The following is a 24,697-nucleotide window of genomic DNA, read 5'->3' on the forward strand; positions in this document are numbered from 1 at the left end:
ACTTGGTTTTATGTTTCGTTGTTTATAGTCTTCTTTGATATTCCATCATTTCTTTGTGGCAGCCTCATATCTCTTTGCTAATCATTTTAATACATTGGGAGTAGAAACTTCATAATTGTTTAATTTAATATGAATTAGAATATATGCATATTACAATAAAACAACAATAAAATAACTACTATTTCCTTGGTGTCAGGCACCATGCTAAGTCCTTAACATGAATATCTTATTTAGTCATCAAAATAACCCTATAAAGTCAGCACTGCTATTATCCCCAAGCAGGTTAATTATCCTGTACAAGGTCTCAGAACGAGTAAGTGGGAGAAATGAGATTCAGGCTCAGAACTGTGACTCTACAGCCTGTGTCCTTAATCACTACCTAAGACTGCTCTCTAAGACTCTCATATCTCCACATAACACGAAAATAACCCATAAAGGTGATGTTTAACAAGTCCCAGCTCTGCCACTAACCAGCTCCAAAACCTGAAATTCCCTCCTGGTCCCACCTGAGGACTCAGTTTCCTTTCGCAACTGAAATATCTATGCAGTACGTTAGCAAAAACCTCCGGCTGGAAAATTCTTTCGCAAATATTATCTACCTCCTTTTTCCTTAGCCCCGTGAAAGAGAATGAACACACAGTTATACTCCAAGGCTGGTTTCTGAGTGAATAATAGACGGAAATAGTTTAATTCTAACATTTGGACTTCCAGTTTTTTATCTGCATAGGCAAATATGTTCATGATACAAAGGCTTCCCAAAATGGTAATACTTTTCCAACTTCCAGTGAACACAGAATATATAATTAGGTGATTTTTATCTTCCTTTAACTTAAAAATGAGGCAAATATTCTTTTTGGGTATTTCATTTGTCTTATTTCACTGAGGGTGCTCCAAATAGGCAAAAGGAAACATTATGATATGACCCATTATATCTGTTACCTGGCAATAGGAAAAATGGGTGAAAGGAAAAATTTCTTGGTACAGTGGAAAAAAACAAGGAGAATAGAAAATCAGGATTCCTTTGTTCAGGTCCCTCTTTGGAGATTGGTGACTTTGACCCTTACCTTCCCAACCCTTACTTTCTTCAGTCAGATCATCTCTAAGGTCCCTTCAACTCAAAATTCTTATGACTCCATAAGATATAAAGTGATAGAAATGCAAATGAAATGTAAATTAAGACCTCATCCTTCACAGTTCTTAATGCTTTCCGACCTTCCTACTACCTAGTCCTAGAAAAGCCCTCCTGTCAGGTGCTGTGCTAGGAACATAAAGGGTTTTCCATCATAAACAATAAAACACCCAGGTTAAAGCAGGTGGGAAATTTTATTTCCATAAAACTGACAGAATTGGCCGGGTGATTATAGTAGAGGATAGAGGTGAGCAAAACCCTTTATTAGTATCATAACCCATATCTCTCAATAACCTGGGCAGCTTTTTCAAAAAAAAAAAAAATCACCTAATGTCATTGTTTAAACAATGTTTGCTAAAAATAGTATTTGAGTCTTGGGTTTTTAATGTGTTAGCACAGTGTTCCTACACATGAATTTCAAATTTATAGAGACTTGAAAGAAATTTAATTAAAGGATTGCAGATAACATTACTTACAGTACCACAATAGGTACAATGGCTGTAATTCTCAATATTGTATTGGATGATTCTGAAATAAGATAGCCTTTGAATCATATTCATTACCCACAGGTCTCTAAGAATTATTAATCACATCATGTTTGCCATGATGAATTAATTTAACACCACAGTGGTATCTGTACATATTAATATGAATGATGCCTTCTATCGATTACATTATTAGACATGAGGACACATATATTGATATGAGCTATTTGGTTAGCTATTACCTTTTACTACCAAGTTTCCAGTACTGCTAGCAGTTCCAAAATGGTTAGTGGCTATACAGGTGTAACTCCCAGCATCTGATTTAGTCACATTGACGATTCTGAGGCTTCCATCTTCAGAGACGGTAATTCTGAAATCAAAGAAAATAAATCACAAATGGTAAGTTTACCCTATGTGACATATTGGAAATTATTTCTGTCATCTCTCAAACTGTAAATCATGGCTACATCATGTGACAGCCCTCATCTTTATTGAGGATGTTTGTCCACATAAGTATAATTGGGACGTATGACTGGTCAAGTACTTTAAATAGTTTTCTAGATAAGAGGATCTCAACATTCATTTGGAATAATTTTAGAACTATTAGATGGGTTGTAATAATTTCTTTCTCTTTGCTAACTCTAACCGCGTTATGCAAAGGGAAGGCTTATTGTAGATCACTGATAGTTCTACAGCTGCTAATAAGAGATAAGAAAATATCCCTTAATTGACCACTTTAGGCATTGTCAATGAAAGGGTTTTTCCCTAGATGAGAGGTTCAAATAAATGAAGCATTATTAAGCATATTTATGTTCTGAAATATATCAGCTAATACATTTTTAATGAGATGTAAGAACTGAAAAAAGCACTAAAAAATTCCATAAGTTGGTGTGACTTCGGCAGAATAGCGAATGTGGATGGCACATTTCTGGCTCCACAGGTAGTGACACATATCTACTATCTGCTGGGAAGGAAATGCTTTTGCTGGTAGACACAAAAGCTGGGAAAGTAAGGATTTTAGAGAACTCTATTTTCAACATGACTGTGGCAGAAGAGAAGCAGACAGATGCAAAAATGAATATAGCCTGGCTTAGAGGCTAGTCATGGAAATTTAAAAATGCACACAGATGATTCATTCAAGGTAAAATGTCTATTCAATTTCTACTATATATTTCAAATCTGCTTTTTCCCATCTTTTTAACCCCCTTCCTCTGGCCTAGCCCATTAAAACAATCTAACTAGTCTGCCTACTTCTACTCTTGTCACTCAAATCCATCCTTCAGTCAGTGGCCAGATGACCTTTTAAAAATATTAATCATATTTTTATGACTTATAAGGTGCTCCCTAGTCTTAAAGAGTCTTCCTTGGTTCCCCACTGCACTCAGAATAAATTCTTTTCTAGGGCCTATGAGACCCAATGGGGATCTGGCTGCTGTCCCTCTCTGGCCCGTTTTATTTCATTCTTGTCTCCCCCACTTCTCTTGACTGTAGTCACATTGGCATTCTGCAAGCTCCTAGAGTATTTGAACCTTTACACGTGCTATCCTGCCTGCCTTGAATGCAATCTCCTGTACCTGCACGTAGGCCAGTGCCTTTCCTACCTCAGGTCTCAGCTTAGATGGAGCCTCCTCTTAGGAGATTTACTCTCATTCACAGTTCTAAAGTGGATCCCCCTGTTAGTCTCTTCCCTGCAGCCACTCTGGGGCAATATAAAAGGTCTACTCATTCCCTTGTGAATTGTCTCACCACATGGAATATTAGCTTCCTCAAGGGCAGGGACTGCATTTGTTTTACATTGACTCTCCTGTACATAGTATACAGGATGGCACACAGTGGGCACTTGATAAATATTTGTTAAGTGAGGGAGTGAATAAGTAGATAAATATCCTACGAGAAAATCGTAATGTCCTTAGTAGTCATTCAGGGGGCAGGTGGACCACTTGGCACTGGCGTCAGCCTTGCAGAGTCTTTTATAAATATGTGAAATGAGGGGTTGTGGAGGGGCAGGGCTTCATGTAAAAGAACCTTTGGCTCAGCATTTTAAAATCACAGGTGATGCTTGAAATACACCAGGTCACACAGCTGCATACACTGTTCTTAAAGGCCTTTAGGGATGGAGCAGCTTCAGCTTCCAGATGGTTCTCTCGAGGGTACGTGACTGAGCCTATGAGGAGTGCTGTGGTCCTGAGAACTCCATGGTGGATGAAGCGGGAAGGAGTGGGCGGAGGCTCCTTTTCTGTCAGTTCCAGCCATGTGGCCAGAGCCAACTTGCTTAAATTTCTGTATTTTCTACCTCATCTATAAAATGGAGCTACCAATTTCAATTAGAGAAGTTGATAGTAAGAATAAGGTAAGAGAGGGTCGATATGATTCTTAGCACGTTTCCTATTAGACAGCGATTCCTTTTCATTCTTAAAACTGTGTCCTCTTATTTATTCATTATTATATATGGGAAAATAACTGGACAATGTCTTTCTACTACACTTTCATTTAACATAGTAATATGACCAATTTTCATTCTGTACCTCAAGTATCATTTCTGACAACCAGTCCCTATAAAAATTACCTGTTATCCTCAATCAATTTGCGAGATTTAGACAATTTTTATATTGACTGACTCTGACAATCAGTTAATATAAAAATGACCTAAGTTATCCCGAATCAATTTGCTCATTCACGTCACAGATACCCACATAACAGTTGCTCAGTAAGGCTCATCTGATACCTCATTTGCCAAACAGCAGATGTGCTGATAAAAATAGAGTGGTGATCAAATCATAATTACCTCAATAATCATTCTAAACTTTCAAATCCTTTATACCAACAAAAATAGCTTTAAAGGAGTTAATCATATTTCTATTTATAAAATAATTCTTTATAAATTGTGAAATGTTGACATATGGAAACTCAGTAAGCAAGGTGACATTTGTGTCTTGGATATGGAGTCATCTTCCATGGTATGATATAGGCTTGCAGCATATTAAATACTCGAGGAGTGAGTTAATTCTGTGAAAACACAAGAGCCGATTAATAATTTATACCGTGGAAAATGATATCCTTGTAATTCCAAAAACCTAAAGCCATCTTTTGTACCACACTGTATAATGACAAAGGACATGAATAATAAAAAATATAAGGATTTTTCATCAGATGACCTGGGTTCTGGCCTTGACCCTGGTATTTATTAAATGTAGGATCCTGGTCAAATAACTTATGCTCTAAGCCAGGTTTCTTAACCTTGGCACTACTGACATTTTTGATCCAATAATTCTCTGTCCTGGGAAGGATGTTTAGCAGCGTCCCTGGCCTCTCTATCCACTAGAAACTAGTAGTACCACCCCTCTCCCAACTTGTGACAATCAAACTTGTCTCCAGATATTGCCAGATTTCCTCTAGGGGCAAAAATCATCCTCATTTGAGAACTACGGGTCTAAGGTTTCTTCCCCTTGCTCTTTCAGGGCATTATGATGACTCGATGTAACATACACGAAAGTTCTGTTGACTGACTGTCAAGTGCTCTACAAATGCTTTTCCGAAGTCATTTCCATCTCTGCTTCCTACTTTTCATTTCCCAATTGCATAAAAGGCACTCAACATATTGTTGCGACTAGACACTCTGGGTTGCACATGTGACGGTTAAGTGCATGTGTCAGCTTGGCTCGGTTATAGCGTCCAGGTGTTTGGTCAAGCAAGCAGCGGCCCGAGTGTTACTGGGAGGATATTTTGTGGATTTAAATCATCAGCCAGTTGACTAAATCTATGACTGATTACATCTAGGACCAACAAAGGAACTCGCCTTCAGCAATGAGAAAAGTCTCATCCAATCAGTTAAGGCCTTAAAGGGAAAAATGATGATTTCAGTAGTCAGAAAGAATTTCCATCTCTGCTTCAGCCAGCCAGCTTCTCCTGGAGAATTCACTGAAATCTTCATTAGAATTCCCAGCTTGCACCTTCCCTGCAGAATCAGACTTGCCAATCTGCACAGTCACATGAGCCAATTCTCATAATAGATCTCATAACATATCTCTTGTAGGTTCGGTTTCCCTGGAAAACCCTGCCTATTAGACCACATTAACCACAATCCTAGCACAGGGGTCTCTTTGCCACTTACTTCAAAGCTTACCTGTCCAATTCCTGTGGGCCTTGGGAAACGACAAAGTAATTTTACAACTTACCTTACAATTTATTTTTATAATTTCAGCACTTGTCATTGGCTTAGTGTTTTAATCTTTCCATTGTTACTTGTAACAGAGGTGATTTAAAGACATTAGACCTCTAATGCTAGACTTCCACACAATGGAGAAGGGCAGTGAGGGAGATAATTTGAAGAAGGGGTAAATTACAGTCGTCTTCCTTGAATCACATCATAATGCTGTGGTGGCTTATTCTTCCTAAGTACAATACAAATATGAATATGGTGGTAATATGAAGTTGGGGGAACCGTTCTTTGGCGAAAGTCAGCCACTTTGTTATCCAACCAATGCAGGGTAGAAATTAAGAGCATAGACTCTGGAACTAACATGGACTTGAATCATGCTACTGCCACTCATGAGATGTGTGACTTTGAGTGGGTTAACTTTATTCATTATGTGAGATAATGGGATAATAAAATAACTATGCTTCATAGGTTTGTTGTGAAGATGTAAGGTGCTCAAGACTGGGCCTGGCACATAAAACACACCATGGAAGTGCATTAGCTAAGTGTTCTATTATGTGAGATTCCGTACCCTCCTGAACCCATTGTTTCAAACATTTACAAAGGATTCTGTTAAGGCTAAACTGACTGCTAAATAATTCTGTCTTCTGAAATCACACAACACATTATTATGCTTAATGAAGCCTATGGATGACACCAAGAAGTCATTGAAGGGGGATAAAAAATGTTTCTGTTCTTAAGATGCTAATAATCAGAAAGGATTTTATATAATTACATATTTAAAAATAATGCTGTGGTGGTTTGAAGCTGTATGTACCCTAGAAAAACATGTTCTTAGAGTTAATCCATTCCTGTGGGTATGAACCCATTGTAAGTAGGACATCTGATCAAGTTACTTCAGTAAAGGTGTGACCTACCTCATGGGCTTTTTTTTCCCCCTCATGCAAAAATGTTTATTTATTTGGACATTTAATCACCATCATTGTCCACTCCAGGCATTCCTAAATTATATTGGCTCAGTCTTTATCTTCTATCTCTCCTTCTGGTTTCATACATGCCCCCAGCCCTTCTTCCTCAATCACACTCTCACATTCAGCTTCATTCAGGCTACTTATATTATTGAGCTAGAATCAGGTAGTATTATGCTATCCATTTCTGAATTTTTACAGTCATTCCCGTTGCACAATCTGTATTCCTTCAGCACGAATTGCCCATTATCTGCCCTATTTCTATATCCTGATAATCTGTATTCTTAACTTCAATTCTCAAAGTTCACTCATTGATGTTAGTTCATATCAGTGATACTATACAGTATTTGTCCTTTTGTTTCTGGCTAATTTCACTCCGTGTAATGTCCTCAAGGTCCATCCATGCTGTTATATACTTCATGACTTTATTCTGCCACACAGCTGCGTAATAATTCCATTGTATGAATATACCACACCTTGTTTAGCCACTCACAGGATGGGCCTTAATCCTGTTACTGGAGTACTTTATAAATGGAATAGATTCAGACAAAAAAGGAAAAGAGCCTCAGGAAGCAAGGAGCTGAAACAGAACCCAGAAGAGAAGAAAGAGATCAGGAGACATGGCAATGTGCCTTGTCATGTGACAAAGGAACCAAGGATCACTGGAAGCCAGTCTTCAGGGAGAAAGCATTGCTTTGATGATGTCTTGATTTGAACTTTCTTTCAGCTTCAAAACCATACTAATAAGTTTCCCTTGCTTAAGCCAACACATTTTATGGAATTTGCCTAAACAGCCTAGGAAACAAAAACATATGTCACAGTGCACACATTTCCATAAGTGCATAATAGAAGGGCATTACTTTTTTCATGGCAGAAACTATTTTCCATACTATCCAGTTACAAAAATGGGCAGGGACCCAGGGCTGGCCAAACAGTAGACCTTATTCTTCTGTCTACAATGACTGGGTTAGAGAAGGGAATGCCGGCAAAACCAGAAGCTAGTTGAGGAAATGATATCTTTCTGCTGAGGTTGTTAAATTTGGAGCACAGAATCTGGAGTTGTTGGCAGTCATCTCGTCTACCATACCAAGTGTGTTTTAAGGAAGCTAAGCAAAGACAAATGAGCCTGAAAGACATCTGCCAGTCCCTGTTTCTGTCCATGCCTGAAGCAACACTATTCCTTGGAGCTCCCAGTTATATAAACCAGTGATTTAAGATACTACAAACTGGGTTTTCAGCCCTTACAAATGGAAATGTCCTATCTCTTAAAGAAATTACTAAGCTCATTCAGGTATTAGTGCTAGTGAAAGTGGAGGAGGGACTGGATTCTGCAACTATTGTGGTGGTTACACCTACAGAATTTGTTGATGGAAAACTGATGAACTTATCTATTTTGGAGGAATAACCATAGGTGTCTGAACAAGAAAAAAATTGACCTGATCTTTCTTCATAAACAGCTATAGCATATATTTTTGGCTATTTATTTTTGCAAGTAAGAGTTACCTGTTGCTTTTAATTTATTTTATGGGATTTTTTTTTACATGATAGAACTGATTGACCTTGACATGTTCATTTGAACTAACTCAAAGAATTTTTTAAATAAAACACAAAAAATAATATTTAGATACTTGATTCCTTTCAGTTGGGGTCCTATACTGACTTAGAAAAGGGTTTTTAAAGTAATATTTTCCACAACCATTTTTTTCTCCCATGAATATAGTGCTTGAATCCAGTTCAGGGATAGTTTTATTTATATGTTTCTTTCTTGATGAGATTTCAAAGTTTCTTTTGTTCTCCATTTCATCTTATTTTCCCTATTTCAGACTATCAAAATGACCTGTAACTATTAGGTTGATATTAAACTTTGAGCTCTTCCTAATACTCATGAATAGTGACAGAGTTCGATAAAGGGAATTGAAAATGTAAATCTATCCCTGGTTTAGCATAGTTAGCACTGACCTACCTGTAGGCTCTTTTTAAATCATTGATAGTATCAGAGAAAAGTCAAAAATGATAAAGTAGCAAGTAGTAAAAATAAAGGCGCTACACAGGACTTAACTTGCCCTGCATGAAAACAGGTCATCTAATTCATAACATAGTAAATTACCTATAGCATAGACAGGCAGCTGGTCCTCCACTGTCACTGGGAGATTTCAGATCCATAGAGGATAGGAGCATATCTGTAATTATGAGATAAATTGAATCTCTCTTTCTTAATATGGGGCTCTCTGTTGCAGCTATTGCAGAGCTGACCTTGTCAGTCCTATAAATCAAAACTAGTCTGGGGATATGGGACCTTTAAAAATGCTGATCTTTCCTTTTTGGGGGCTTTAGTAACAGATGACAAAAGCTGCCAACTCCACAATATTCTATCACCCTAAAGAGAGGGTTATCCCAAAATGGTGACCTATGATTTTCCAAGTAGATCTTCATGGAAGCAGAACTGCTGGTGAGGGAAGCAGCATATTCTTCCCTGCCTTTAAGTGATAAGGAAAAATTTCCCTTATTGGTAAATACTCTTAGACAACAACTTAGAAAACCAGTTCTCCCCTTCGGCAAGAAGGGAAGTTAAGGAATAATAATTTTCTCTCTCACATACAAACATACACAAAATACAACAGAAGTTTCAAACTGTTAATTCAGCTCTGTTTTAAATCATCTTTAGTATTGTTAGATCTGGGATTCCATAGCTCTTTTAACCTTATGTGAAGTTTAAAAAATCTCAAAGGGTCAGAGCAGGTTTCTCCTTTTCTTTGTACGTGTTGGGTTCCTGAAAACATGTTTAAAAGTTGAGGGCCTGAAAGTGAAACAGATTTACATATTATGAGGGAGTAATAGGTAAATTGAACTCCTGAGGGCTAAAATATATTATTAAATTCCAAATATGGTTAATAGAAGCATCACTACTTCTCAGCTCAAGTAACATGAAGGGAGGGTGGAGGTTTTCTGGGAGGCCTGGTCCTGGGTAGCAGTGGGCAGCAGTCCCAGGGGCCTCCAGTGCTGCCCTAGATCAGGGCAGTGCTGGCAGGCATCCTGGAGCCATGTGTCTACCGGGCTTCATGAGGAAGTACAAGACTGGGCACCTGGCAGTCAGCCTTTCATCCTATAATCAGAGGAAGGACAGCCTGACCACAGAAGAGTTTGTTCTGCACAGTTTATCTTCAATCCCAAAACTTTCCGATAAAACTCCTGCCTATTTTTGACAAATGGGGAGTTAGGGCAACACTGGCAATAACCCCACTTGGGGTAACAGAATCCTGGAGGGCAGAGTGGCAGCCCCAGCCACTCTGGGCTCCAGGACAGCTCTCATCTGTCCCTGGCTTGAATCTCTCATCAATGTTCCTGCCCGGCTCCTATGGGCATTTGAGTTTGTGACCCCTTGTTGAAGCCACAGCGATGTGCCCAGGAAATGGAGCAGGGCTTTTTGGCAGTTTTTGTAGCAGAAGGCCATGATTCCCTCCCTCTTCAGTTATCTCCACATCAGACATACCACAGAGAGATAGTTGGGGAATGAAGTAGGAGAGGGATTGGGGTGTCAAGAAAGGAAACCCATGAGGGTTGTTGGTTCCGGATGGGTAAGCCCTACAGGATGGGGGGCAGGGAGTGGTGCCAAGGAGTGTTTTTGCTTCCCGAGGCCAGGCACCAGGCCACATGCATAGTAGTCAATTCTTTCCAGCTTTGGCAGGGCCCAGCCCTTTCCTCCAGCAGCGGCTGGGACAGACTTGAAGTGGCTGCTCTTCAAGTAATAGGTGAACAATCAAACATGGAGCACGAAGGACAGAGGCAGGTTTGGGCTGCTCACAGAAAGTGTTCAAAAGTAGAAAGTCCCAATGTATAAAAAAACACAAGGCCTGCCTGTAATTTCTAGTTCTTCTTTTGTTATCTTCAGTTGTTTATTTGTTGGATTAAACTAGATCTCCCTTTCTTTTATTATTCACTCAGGCCGATTAATTAATATTTATTTTTCTATTAAAATTATGGCCAAAATTAGACAGAGGAGGTCTACAACAAAATGGAAACCAATTTCTTTCTGCATGGAAGCTGAACTGCTTGTGCAAGAGGCAGTGATTTAACTGACCTTGAGGCAATAGGCATACAATGTAATTTGGGAATACTACTCCTGAAATAGCCAGGATGTGGGAGGAGTAGAGAGGTGACAATGAAGAGATGGAGATAAAGATCTGTATATTCAACCCATGAATAGGAGAATTAGCCTGTGACTGAGAGTTGAATATATAGAGACACACCTTGCTTTATGTCTGTTGACAGAAAAAACTCAGCAATTTAACTGGCATTTGTGTACTATAAACATCAGCCTATCCTGACAGCAAATAACATGGAAACTTTACTCTTTGGGTAAAAAAAAAGAGGACTTCTTTTACTTCGAATTTCCTTGGCTATCTATTTTAATAAAATATAAAAGATATTTTAACTTTTAACTTGATTTTGCTGAGCCTACATAGTTAATTGCAAATACTATGTGGCCATTCTGAACCTGATGAGAAGGAGTGAATTATCCTGACTTACAGAAAGAGATTATTTTGTGGTCATGCAGTTTATAAACAGTCAACTGAAAGTCCTAGAAGATGGTTTATCTTCCATCTTAAGAAAAAAGGATGTTTCAAATTACGAATTTAAATGAATGTCAGTGGGAAGAGACTTACTCTAAGGGCAATTCCAGGTAAACCCATCATTGATCTTTTCATGTAAGTCTCTGTGGCAGAAATAGACAGCACTATTGAACAGACACCCTGGTGACAAAGTTCCTGAAGAGATAATTTGCTTTCTGTCATAAGATTCAGGTTTAATAAGCCAGTGAACAACCTGTATATTTCAGTCCACCTGAAACACAGCAGTTCAGAGACTCCTACTACTGCCCTTGCCTGGAGCCCTGCTGAAAGAGAAAATAAACTCTTGTTGTTTAACCTGGTTTGATCCAGATCTAACTTTCTCTGAACAACAGTTTTAAAAGCTCCATAAAATAACCTGGAAAGAACTATCTGCCTCAGGCTGGATAAGTATTAAAGACTGTAGATTTAATTTTAATTATTCTTTGTGACAGCCTATGGATGGACTGGGGAAATACTTTTCTTGGGCAAGTAAAATGTGCACCTATATTTATTCACATGGTAAGCACATAACACTGAAAACACCATGTTTGGGGTGAAAAAGAAATAAAATAAATGGTATGTTTTTGTTTAAAATTCATCCCTTAAATTGCTACCTGTAACTTATGTAGGATCTCACTCCGTCCCCATTAATATGAGATTTAGAATCCTTTTTTTCTAGGAAACTTATGACCCGAGATAATTTGGATATAACTCTATGAAACACTGTGAAGATGAATGTGGAAGGGGCATGAAGATAACACATTTTATTTTCTCTATAAAATATAACATTTTATTTTATCAAAGCATCATAAGTAATATTAATTTTTTAATGAGAAAAAAATTATTATTAAAATAAAAAGCACCAGGAAGTTTTATGTAACAACCTCTTAGGACACTAGAATAGTTAGTGAAAGTATAAGAACCAATTGCAGCTGTCTTTAGAAACAATTGGAAATAAAAAAGAAGATATGAACAGAAATGGACCAAAATAGCCCAGAGATACAGCTTTAAACATATTAAATTAAATGTTCAGCTTGGTGAGGTGCTTAGGAAATTTATTAAGCACCTACAGTGTACTATCATGAACTGTTGGACACTTACATTTATTTTCTCACTTACTCTGTACAACAATCCTGAAAAGCATTATTATCCCAATTTTCCAAGGGAGAAAAATGTATTCCAGAGAAGTAAATTAATATTTAAGGTCAGTTTATTAATAAGGGATAGAATTTTAAACTTAGGTCTCACTATCAAGCCTTTACTTTGTCCACCATGACATCCTATAGCATTTAAGAGTGTAAGTAAGGACATAAAACAAGAAGCAAAACAACAATATAACCACATCTAAGAAGTTTTCCTTAAATTTATGATTAGGAATTTGGTTATGATTAAATATATATTGCTTTTAATTTTATATGCTGCTATAGCTTTTCCAAAATTGAGTAATTTGTGATCACACTAATGTCAGAAACCAGAATCAAAAATAAAGAACAGTTTTAAAAAAACAGCTTATAATTGCCTGGAAGCCAATATTAATTATTAATTAGAAAAGGATGCCCTACTATATAGATTATATAAATGATTATAAACTTTGTTTTCTTTCTAATTTTAATTATTCAAATAGCTTTTTCTAATATTGGGGAATTTGTGTTTCCACTTATATCTGAAATCAGAAGAAAAAGTAAAGAATGTATTAAAAAATAAAATTTAAATCACAGAAGACTTATTTTACCTGTAAGTAATTAAAATGCCTAGAAGACTACATTAATTATTAATTAGAAAAGGAAGCCTACTATATAGATTATACAATTCACTAAGCAGAGCAGGTTTCTACAACACATAAAGCAAAGAATGTTTGGCCATGCTAGAAAGAAAATGTTTTAATTTTTTTTAGTACCCAATTCTCAAATCTTTGGTAATTGCAGGATCATGGTTTGTTTGCTTCAACCATGATACTGAACTTTACAACATTACTAAGAAAGGAAATCAAACTGGAATCTTTTAGTTCACATACCTATCGCAGTACAACATCACTGACAAAGTCGAGCTGAAATTCAATCTTTAGCATGGAGAAGTCCCTCCCTGCCATGCACACTGGCTACACTTACCATCTTTGATTTTTGCAGAACAATCTCAGGATCCAAACTTTCCCAACTTCCCCTCTGTGTTCACAATTTCTGCCATATTCATGTATTACCAATGGCGTGACCCCTTGCCCCAGTGTTTTCTAGACTTACGACTTGGGAAAAATCTCTTAATTCCTCTGGGCTCGTTTGCCATCTCTAATATGGGAGTGGTAATAAAAGCACTGCTACTTCATAGGGTTTTTGAGAAGGTTAAATGTCATAGTACTTGAAAAATATTCAGAACTGTGGTGCTATATAGTGAACACTCACCCAATAAATGGTCACTGCAATTATTATTTTTATTGTATTCATTTTTGGAATCACTATCATAATCAATAGTCACTTAATATTTTCTTTAAATGAATCAACTTTTAAAATTAAGGCAATTGAATAAATTATATTGCTATTGTAGATGGAAACCAATACACTTGCCAGAAATAGATGGTAACCCTAAAAATTATTATGACAAAAACGTGCCTAAGCTATTATAGTCTAGCTAGGTATAGTTGCTTGCCTGGATTCTGAGCCTGGGGTTTGCTTTTTCTTTAGTAAAAGAGTGATTGGTTCAGGGTTTCAAAAGTGTTAAAACATCCCAAAATCAAACCTATGTACTCTGAAGGGGTGAAAGAGAACTATGCAGTTCAGTGTCATTTAATGTCTTTATATTGTGTACTCTCTAAGTCTATGTGAGGACTGGCAGAGGTAAAAGTCCTATATTTTGTGCAATATACATCCATTTCAACCATGCTCCCATGATCAAATTCCTTTTATAACATTCCAACCAAACAGCCATCCATCTCTGTTGGGTAGGTTGCAGTACTGCCAATTCATAACCTTTCAAGGTCACACAGTATATATCATATACTGCCTCAATACACCTTCACCCATCTATTCAAAGAATTTCTTGAAATAAAGGCCCAGGTCTTATGCTACTTTCTGTCCCCTTATCATTCCATATAATCCTTCATATACAAATAGGCATATTATCAATATGTTGATTATTAGATTCAAATTCATTTAGTCTGGAGAGACCCTGGAGACACCTCTTGGGATTAGGATGCTGATTTCTAACTTTTCTGGTGGGTGAGTCAGGGGGAGGTCAGAGATTCCTCTAAGAATCTAAAGGAGATTCTTAAATCTCCTTTAAAGAATCTGTAGAAGATCGGGCCAAGATGGTGGCTTAGTGGTACGTGGGATTTAGTTCCTCCTCTAGAGCAGCTAGTAAATAGCCAGGAACAGTACAGAACAACTGCTGGGGCCATGTCAGTGACTGGACATACAGTGTACCCCAGTCTGGACCAGTTGGACCGGCTGAGAGCCCACCCAGGACTGTGAGTTCCCCAAACCATGGCGGCCAGTGCCCCTCCCCCACAGGCTGCTGCCCAGAGGGTAATGGAAAGGGACTTTGCCAGCAACAGGGGCTGAGCACAACCAAGCTCCAGTTGTGGAATTAATTAACCAATTCTGACTACTAAAAATAGGCACCCAGCTCAGCTGAACCTCAAGTCAAAGTGGAGGTTGCTGTTTTTTGCCCACAGAGGGGGCAGGGCAGACAGAAAAAGAAAAAAAGAAAAAAGAAACAGAGGTTTTTTGGATCAGAAAGCACATAATACTTGAAAGGGTCTGGGCCCTGAAGGAAAGGAAGGGACACACAGGACCTGAAGGTACACAAAGCAACATACCAACTTAACCTCTTGATTGGCAAACCCGAGGAATGGGGTCTTGCTCTGAAATGGACTTTTCTCTTTCTTTCTTGTGGCTGTGTTTCTATGGCTTGACTATCTTTGGATACAGCTGCAGGGCTTTTCAGGCTCCAACTGCCCCATGCATAGGCAGAATTAAGTTTGTTTGAGTGTCTGTCTGGAGACTGTGCCTTCCATAGGAGAGGGATGGGGCTTAGCTCAGGTGGATTCCCTCCCTTAAGGAATGCAGACCCCAGGGTCTGGAAAAGCGAAGCAACTGAAGCCAGTCTACAACCTCTCCTCTGTCTCCACCATGCCCCCTGCAGGGAGAGTCTGCTGAGGTTAAAGGTACCTGATGGTGGGACCCACAGGCAGAAAAGCGCCACATACTGGGCAGGATAGGAAAAACACAGAGTCCAGAAGATTCAAAGGAAAGCCTTTCAATATGCTGGGTCTCACCCTCAGGGAAAACTGATGCAGGTGACTGTTTCCTCCTCACAGGAGGCCAGTTTGGTCTGGGAAAATCTGGCTGGGGTCTATAATACCTAAGTAGACCCTCCTAAGAGGGGAAAAAAAAGGCACTATACAAGCAGGGCAAGACACAACAAAACAAGAATTGAAAAATTCTGATCTGTTAAACAAAGCCTAAGCAAGAGGTCCAGAATAAGCTGAACTGAATGTCAAAGAACAGATAGACAATAAAGTCATTCAGCAAGAAAATCGTAGGTAAAAAAAGTGAAAATAATTTCCAGAATAAACTAATTGAGGTAATTAAATGCCTAGACACGAGCAAAAAATAACAAATCATACTAGGAAAAGTGAAGATACAGCCCAGTCAAAGGAACAAACCAACAATTCAAATGAGATACAGGAGTTGAAACAATTAATTCAGAATGTTCAAACAGACACAAAAAACTTCATCAAAAATCAAATCAATGAATTGAGGGAGGATATAAAGAAGGCAAGTAATGAACAAAAAGAAGAAAACAAAATTGAAAAAACTCACAGAACTTATAGGAATGAAAGGCATAGTAGAAGAGATGAAAAAAAAAACCACAGTGGAAACCTACAATGTCAGATTTCAAGAGGCAGAAGATAGGATTAGTGAGCTGGAGGATGGGACATCTGAAATCCAAAAAGCAAAAGAAAATACAGGGAAAAGAATGGAAAAACATGAGTAGGGACTCAGGGAACTGAATGACAACATGAAGTGCATGATTATATGTGTTGCGGGTGTCCCAGAAGGAGAAGAGAATGGAAAAGGAGGGAAAAAAACTAATGGAGGAATTATCACTGAAAATTTCCCAACTCTTATGAAAGACTTACAATTACAGATTCAAGAAATGCAGTGTATCCCAAAGAGAATAGATCCAAATAAACATACTCTAAGACACTTACTAATCAGAATGTCAGATGTCAAAGAGAAAGAGAGAACCTTGAAAGCAGCAAGAGAAAAGCAATCCATAATATACAAGGGAAGCCCAGTAAGACTATGTGTAGATTTCTCAGCAGACCATGGAGGTGAGAAGACAGGGGATGATATATTTAAGATACTAAAAGAAAAAAACTGTCAACCAAGAATTCTATATCCAGCAAAATTGTCCTTCAAAAATGAGGGAGAAACTAAAACATTTTCAGACAAAAAAGTCATTGAGAGAATCTGTGACCAAGAGACTGGCTCTGCAAGAAATATTAAAGGGAGCACTGGAGACAGATAGGAAAAGACAGAAGAGAAAGGTGTAGAGAAGGGTATAGAAATGAAAACTACCAATAAAGGTTAAAAGAAGAAAAATTAGACATGACATATAAAATCCAAAAGGCAAAATGGTAGAAGAAAGTACTGCCCTTACAGTAATAACACTAAATATTAATGGATTGAATTCCCCACTCAAAAGACATAGACTGGCAGAATGGATTAAAAAACAGGACCCATCTGTATGCTGTCTACAGGAGACACATCTTAGACCCAAGGATAAAGGTAGGTTGAAAGTGAAAGGTTGGGAAAAGACATTTCATGCAAATAACAATCAGAAAAGAGAAGGAGTATGTACACTAATATCCAACAAATAAGACTTTGAATGTAAAACAGTTAAAAGAGATTAAAAAGGACATTATGTATTAATAAAAGGAACAATTCAACAAGAAGACATAACAATTATAAATAGTCATGCACTGAGCCAGAATGCTCCAAATACATGAGACAAACACTGAAAAAAGAAATAGACACATCCATCATAATAGTTGGTGTATTAGTTAGGGTTCTCTAGAGAAACAGAATCAACAGGGACACTTGCAAATATAAAATTTATAAAAGTGTTTCACGTGACCACAGGAATGCAGAGTCCAAAATCCACAGGGCAGGCTGCGAAGCTGACGACTCCGACGGATGGCCTGGATGAACTCCACAGGAGAGGCTCACCAGCCAAAGAAGGAATGGAACCTGTCTCCTCTGAGTCCTCTTTAAAAGGCTTCCCGTGATTAGATTTAGCATCACTAATTGCAGAAGACACTCCTCTTTGGCTGATTACAAGTGGAATCAGCTGTGGATGCAGCTGACGTGATCATGACCTAATCCTATGAAATGTACTCATTGCAACAGACAGGCCAGCATTTGCCCAATCAGATAAACAGGTACCACAACTTGGCCAAGTTGACATGTGTCCCTAACCATGACAGTTGGAGACTTCAATTCCCCACTCTAAATCAATGGACAGAACATCTAGACAGATGATTAATAAAGAAACAGAGAATTTGAATAATATAATAAATAAGCTAGACTTAACAGACATTTATAGAACATTACACCTCACAACAGCAGGATACACCTTTTTCTCAAATGCTCATCAATCATTCTCAAGGATAGAGCATATGCTGGGTCACAAAGCAAGTCTCAATAAATTTTAAAAGATTGAAATCATACAAAATACTTTCTTAGATCATAAAGAAATGAAGTTGGAAATCAATAATAGGCAGAGGGCCAGAAAATTCACAAACATATGGAGGCTCAACAACACACTCTTACACAACCAGTGGGTCAAGGAAGAAATTACAAGAGAAATCAATAAACATCTTGAGGAAAATGAAAATGAAAACACAACATATCAAAATTTATAGGATGCAGCAAAGGCAGTACAGAGAGGGAAATTTATTGCCCTAAATGCCTTTATCAAAAAATAAGAAAGAGCAAAAATCAAGGAATTAACTGTCCACTTGGAAGAACTAGAGAAAGAATAGCAAACTGACCCCAAGGCAAGCATAGGAAAGAAATAATGAAGATTAGAGCAGAAATAAATGAAATTGAAAACACAAAAACAATCGAGAAAATCAACAAAATCAGAAGTCGGCTCTATGAGAAAATCAATAAGACTGATGGATCCTTAGTGAGGTTGACAAAAAGAAGAAGAGAGAGGATGCAAATAAGAGAAAAACAGAAATGGAAGAGGAGACATAATCACTGACCCCACAGAAATAAAGGAAGTAATGAAAGGATACTATGAACAACTTTATGCTAATAAACTAGACATTGTAGATGAAATGGACAACTTCCTAGAAAGGCATAAACAACCAACATTGACTCGAGAAGAAATAGACAACATCAACAAACCAATTACAATTAAAGAAACTGAATCAGTCATTAAGAAGCTCCCCCAAAAGAAAAGTCCAGGACCAGATGGCTTCACATGTGAATCCTACCAAACATTCCAGAAAGAATTAGTACCAAATCCTGCTCAAACTCTTCCAAAAATTGAATAGGAGGAAAAGCTACCTGATTCATTCTGCAAAGCCAACATCACCCTCATACCAAAGCCAGACAAAGATATTACCAAAAAAAGGAAACCACAGACCAATCTCTCTAATGAATATAGATGCAAAAATCCTCAACAAAATTCTTGCAAATCGAATCCAGCAGCACATTAAAAGAACTATACACCATGACCAAGTAGGATTCATCCCTAGGTAATGCAAGGATGGTTCAACATAAGAAAATCAATTAATGTAATACACCTTATCAACAGATCAAAGCAGAAAAACCACGTGATCACCTTAACTGATGCAGAAAAGGCATTTGACAAAATGAACATCCTTCCCTGTTGAAAACACTTAAAAAGGATAGGAATAGAAGGAAACTTCCTCAAAATGATAAAGGGAATATATAAAAAACCCACAGCTAACATCATCCTCAAAGGGGAAAAATTGAAAACTTTCCCCCTAAGATCAGGAACAAAACAAGGATGTCCACTGTCACCACTGTTATTCAACATTGTGTTGGAAGTTCTAGCTAGAGCAATTAGACAAGAAAAAGAAATACAAGGCATCAAAATTGGAAAGGAAGAAGTAAAACTCTCACTGTTTGCAGATGATGCTACTATATGTCAAAACCCCTCAAAATTCACAGCAAAACTACTAGAGCTAATAAATGAGTACAGCAAAGTGGCAGGTTACATGATCAACACTCAAAAATCTGTAGTGTTTCTATACACCAGTAATGAACAATCTGAGGGGGAAATCAGGAAAAAAATTCCATTTACAATTGCAACCAAAAGAATAAAATATCTAGGAATAAATTTAACTAAAGAGACAATAGACTTATACAAAGAAAACTAAAAGAAATTGTTAAAAGAAATCACAGAAGACCTAAATAGATGGAAGGGCATACTATGTTCATGGATTAGAAGACTAAATATAGTTAAGATGTCAATTCTACCTAAATTGATTTACAGATTCAATGCAATACCAATTAAAATCCCAAAAACTTACTTTTCAGAAATAGAAAAACCAATAACCAAATTTATCTGGAAGAGCAATGTGCCCTGAATAGCGAAAAGTATCCTGAAAAAGAAAAGTGAAGTTAGAGGTCTCATGTTACTTGACTTTAAGGCATATTACAAAGCTACAGTGGTCAAAACAGCATGGTACTGGCATAAAGATGGATACACTGGCCAATGGAATCAAATAGAGTGTTCAGATACAGACCCTCTCATCTATGAACAACTGATCTTTGATAAGGCAGTCAAGCCAACTCACCTGGGACAGAACAGTCTCTTCAATAAATGGTGCCTAAAGAACTGGATATCCACATGCAAAAGAATGAAAGAGGATCCATATCTCACACCCTATACAAAAGTTAACTCAAAATGGATCGAAGACCTAAACATTAGATTTAAGACCATAAAACTTTTAGAAGAAAATTTAGGGAAATATCTTATAAATCTTATAATAGGAGGTGGTTTCCTAGATCTAAGACCCAAAGCATGAGCATTGAAGAAATAAATAAATAAATGGGAACTCCTCAAAATTAGACACTTTTGTGCATCAAAGAACTTCATGAAGAAAGTAAAAAGACAGCCTACACAATAGGAGACAATATTTGGAAATGATATATCAGATAAAGGTCTAGTATCCAGAATATATATAGAGATTGTTCAACTCAACAACAAAAAGCCAGACAACCCAATTACAAAATGGACAAAAGACATGAACAGACACTTTTCAGAAGAGGACACACAAATGGCCAAGGGCACACGAAAAGATGCTCAATTCCCTGGCTATTAGGGAAATGCAAATCAAAGCCACAATGAGATATCATCTCACACTCACTAAAATGGCCATTATCAATAGAACAGAAAACAACAAATGCTGGAGAGGATGTGGAGAAAGAGGCACACTTATCCACGGTTGGTGGAAGGTCAAATGGTACAACCACTGTGGAAGGCAGTTTGGTGGTTCTTCAGGAAGCTAAGTATAGAAATGCCTTATGACCTGGCAATACCATTGCTAGGTATCTACTCAGAGGACATGAGGGCAAGGACACAAATGCACATTTGTGCGCCAATGTTTATAGCAGCAATTTTGCCAAGAAATGGAAACAGCCTAAATGTTCATCAACAGAAAAGTGGCTAAACAAGCTGTGGTATATACATACGATGGAATATTATGTAGCTGTAAGACAGAAAAAGTCATGAGGTATGTAACAACATGGATGGACTTTAAGGACATTATGTTGAGTGAGATTAGCCAGAGACAAAAGGACAAACACTATATGGTCTCACTGCTATGAGCTGACATTAGTGAATGAACTTGGAAAACTTCAGTCAGTAACAGAGACCATCAGGAGATAGAAATAGTGTTGATATTGGGTAACTGGAGCTGAAGGGATACAGATTTTGCAACAGGGCTGATTGTAAAAATTCAGAAATGGATAGTACAATACTACCTAAGTGTAGTACAATAATGTTAGAACACTGAATGAAGCTGAATGCGAGAATGAAAGAGGAAGGAGACCTGGAAGCACAAATAAAATCAGAAGGAAAGATAGATGATAAAGACTGAGATGGTATAATGTAGGAATGTCTAGAGAGTACAATGAGACAGTGACTAAATGTACAAATTAAAAAATTTTTTTGCATGAGGAAGAACAAAGGAATGTCAATACTACAGGGTGTTGAAAATAGATGATAATTCATATTTTAAAACTTTAACTTATGGGTGAGACTAAAGCAAAAAAATTATTTAATACAAAATTTATATTTTGAATAGTGCATTTCCTAATATAACTTATGTGGACAGCTTAATTGAATACCAGTGTACATGGAACCTTGAGTAGGGCAAGAGATTTTGTTGATTTGTCCAGAGTGATGCCCTGATAAATCCCAGAGTGATTTGAACAGTGAATAAAAAATTACTTGCAAAGTCCCCTTGGGGAAATGGTGAAAAAGGGGAAAATCCAACTTCCTCAAGTGGAGAATTCTTGATATTATCACAATCAGTGGGGAAAACTAAAGCAATAGACTGAGCCCTCAATCTTGGAATTTGTTCATATGAAACATCCCTGCAAAGGACAGACTAAGCCTACTTAAAATTAGGCCTAAGAGTCACCCCCAACAGAATCTCTTAGTTGCTCAGATGTGACCTTTCTCTCTCAGCCAACATGAGAAGTAAACTCACTGCCGTTCCCCTCTCCACATGGGATATGACTCCCAGGGGTGTGGACCTTCCTGGCAACGTGGGACAGAAATCCTAGAATGAGCTGGGACTCGGCACCAAGGGATTGAGAAAACCTTCTTGACCAAAAGGGGGAAGAATGAAATGAGACAAAATAAAATATCAATGGCTGAGATTCCAAGCACAGCTGAGAGGTTATCCTGGAGGTTGTTCTTATGCATATTATAGAAATCACCTTGTTATTCAAGATGTAATGGAGAGGCTGGAGGGAACTGCCTGAAAATATGGAGCTGTGTTCCAGTAGCCGTGTTTCTTGAAGATGATTGTATAATGATATAGCTTTCACAATGTGACTGTGTGATTGTGAAAACTTTGGTCTGATGCTTCTTTTATCTACCTTGTCAACAGATGAGTAGAACATATGGAATAAAAATAAATAATAGGGGGAACAAATATTAAAATAAAAAAATAAATTTAGTTGATCAAAATGCTAGTGATCAATGAAAGGGAGGGATAAGGGGTATGATATGTATGAATTTTTTTTCTCGTTTCTTTTTATTTCTTTTCTGAATTGATGCAAATGTTCTAAGAAATGATCATGATGATGAATATACAACTATGTGATGATACTGTTTGTTACTGATTATATATGTAGAATGGAATGATCAGATGGTAAGAATGTTTGTGTTTGTATGTTTAATAAAAAAAAAAGAAGAAACTAAAGGAAATATAACATTCTCCCCCAAACTGCAATCATGTACATTGTTTTTGAAAGCTTACAAGCCACCTGAAGCCATGTCACAAAACTGCAAAGATAAATCATTGTACTAGGGCAAAGAGAGATGTTACCAAAATTTTTACTCAAGAGGGTACTTAAGTTATACTTGCTGTTTTCTAAAAACCTCAGTAAAGAACCCCACGTGCTAAAGTTAATACTTGGGTGTTCTCTTTCCAGGGGAATTATTTTTATATGCTCTGTATCTCAGGTCTATTTTGCACAGGGGAGATTTTCATGATCAGTCTGAGTCTTGTCTTCTCTCATTAAATACTCAACCACGAGACATGAAAAACGTAGATAGAGACCTCGTTGTTTAGCCATTTTTTTCCTAGAAAGCAAAGAAACTATTTCTTTTCAAGGAATAGTCTTTATTCTTTTCAGACAAACCATCTAAAAGAACTGTGAAGTCACACAAGTAATGGGTTCCAATAAATAATTCTCATGATGACAAGGACATTTAAGGAATTGATATATGAGTCTTCACCTATTTAATAGCCAACACCTGCAAGGACTTTTTCCTAATTCTAAGTGAAGGAAGGTGATGTCAGAAAAAGTGAAGAGCTTAAGAATGGAGAAGGAAGCTCTTATAATCAAAGGTGTCTTGGTTCGGGAGGAGAAGATAGACATTTAGATACGCCAATGATAAAGGGAGCTTGATAAGGACACAGAAGGGGATTTTGAAGTTCACTGTGAACCTACCTAGTTAAAACCAAGAAAAGGGCAGAACAATATCTGAACATACTTATACTGTATGTACGTAAAAGAGTTTTCTGGCAAATCTTCTAATAAGCAGCACACTACATTTCTTGGAAAAACTGGTAGATAAGACTTTTATATAAATGTTATAATCAAAATAATGATCAAAAGAATAAGTAATCCTGAAAACACCACTAACCTCAATCAACAAACCAAATGTGCTGCAATTGTTTTCAAAGAATCCAAAAAATGATTTATTCAAATTGGGTCTCTATAATCATTAGAAAAATTAGATTGGCTAGTATTATTTCTAGCAAAGAATGTGTCGTTGATGTTTTCAATATTTCAAGTCAAGTGATAAAGAATTGTTAGACATGTTTACCTTGGGTAGACTATATGAATCAGATAAATAACTTATTAGAAGCTTTCTTTAAGTGTGTGTGCACCGAATATGTTTCGGCACTAGAAGTGCTATTGAGAGAGAGAGAGAGAGAGTGTGTGTGTGTGTGTGTGTGTGTGTGTGGTCCAAAAATAAGGAGCAGAATAATTAACATTTATAGGTTATAGTGACATATGAAAAAAAAACTGATAAGAGCAAATTCCCTTTTTTAAAAATGAGGTAACCTGAATAACAAATGATTTAGGGATATTCACTTTGTAGCAGTCAAATGCAGAGGGAAACAAAGTTGAAAAGAATATAAAACATCAGGAGGTCTGTATAATTAATCAGCAATCCTACAAAGTATGCCATAAATTAGAGCTATAATTATACCACTGTGCTTGGAAGATAGGAAACTGGACTTTTTATATAAGTACTCCGGTTTATTTCTTAGTATCTTTCTGTGGCATAATATAAAGTGCACTTCAGGAAATGTGCCTAAGAGAGTTAATGCTTTCATCACTGCTATTTACAATTTAATTTGCAAATTTTTAGAGCATCTCAATAGTCACATTGCAGTTAAGTGTAAAAAAGAAATATCTTGTCATTCTTGAAGTTCCTGTGAAGAAAAAACTTTAATAGTCACTAGGAAATAAAAATTTCTATGGATGTTAAAATTTACCATGAACCATTCTCCTTGTATAAAATTAAACATAAAATTTACTTTGAAAACCTAAGTTGTGCCT

At 37.2% G+C, this 24,697-nt stretch overlaps 1 protein-coding gene across 1 annotated transcript in view; it reads right to left on the reverse strand.

The window, feature by feature from the left end:
• Positions 1 to 24,697, reverse strand: part of CNTN4 (contactin 4) — an 831,113-nt gene that overhangs the window by 95,913 nt on the left and 710,503 nt on the right. Inside the window, exon 13 of the mRNA XM_077130352.1 lies at positions 1,857 to 1,984. Within this exon, the coding sequence (XP_076986467.1) occupies positions 1,857 to 1,984 (128 nt within the window). The remainder of the gene's footprint in view (positions 1 to 1,856; positions 1,985 to 24,697) is intronic.

The sequence above is a fragment of the Tamandua tetradactyla genome, chromosome 15 (assembly GCF_023851605.1).
Source record: "Tamandua tetradactyla isolate mTamTet1 chromosome 15, mTamTet1.pri, whole genome shotgun sequence".
NCBI lineage: Eukaryota > Metazoa > Chordata > Mammalia > Pilosa > Myrmecophagidae > Tamandua > Tamandua tetradactyla.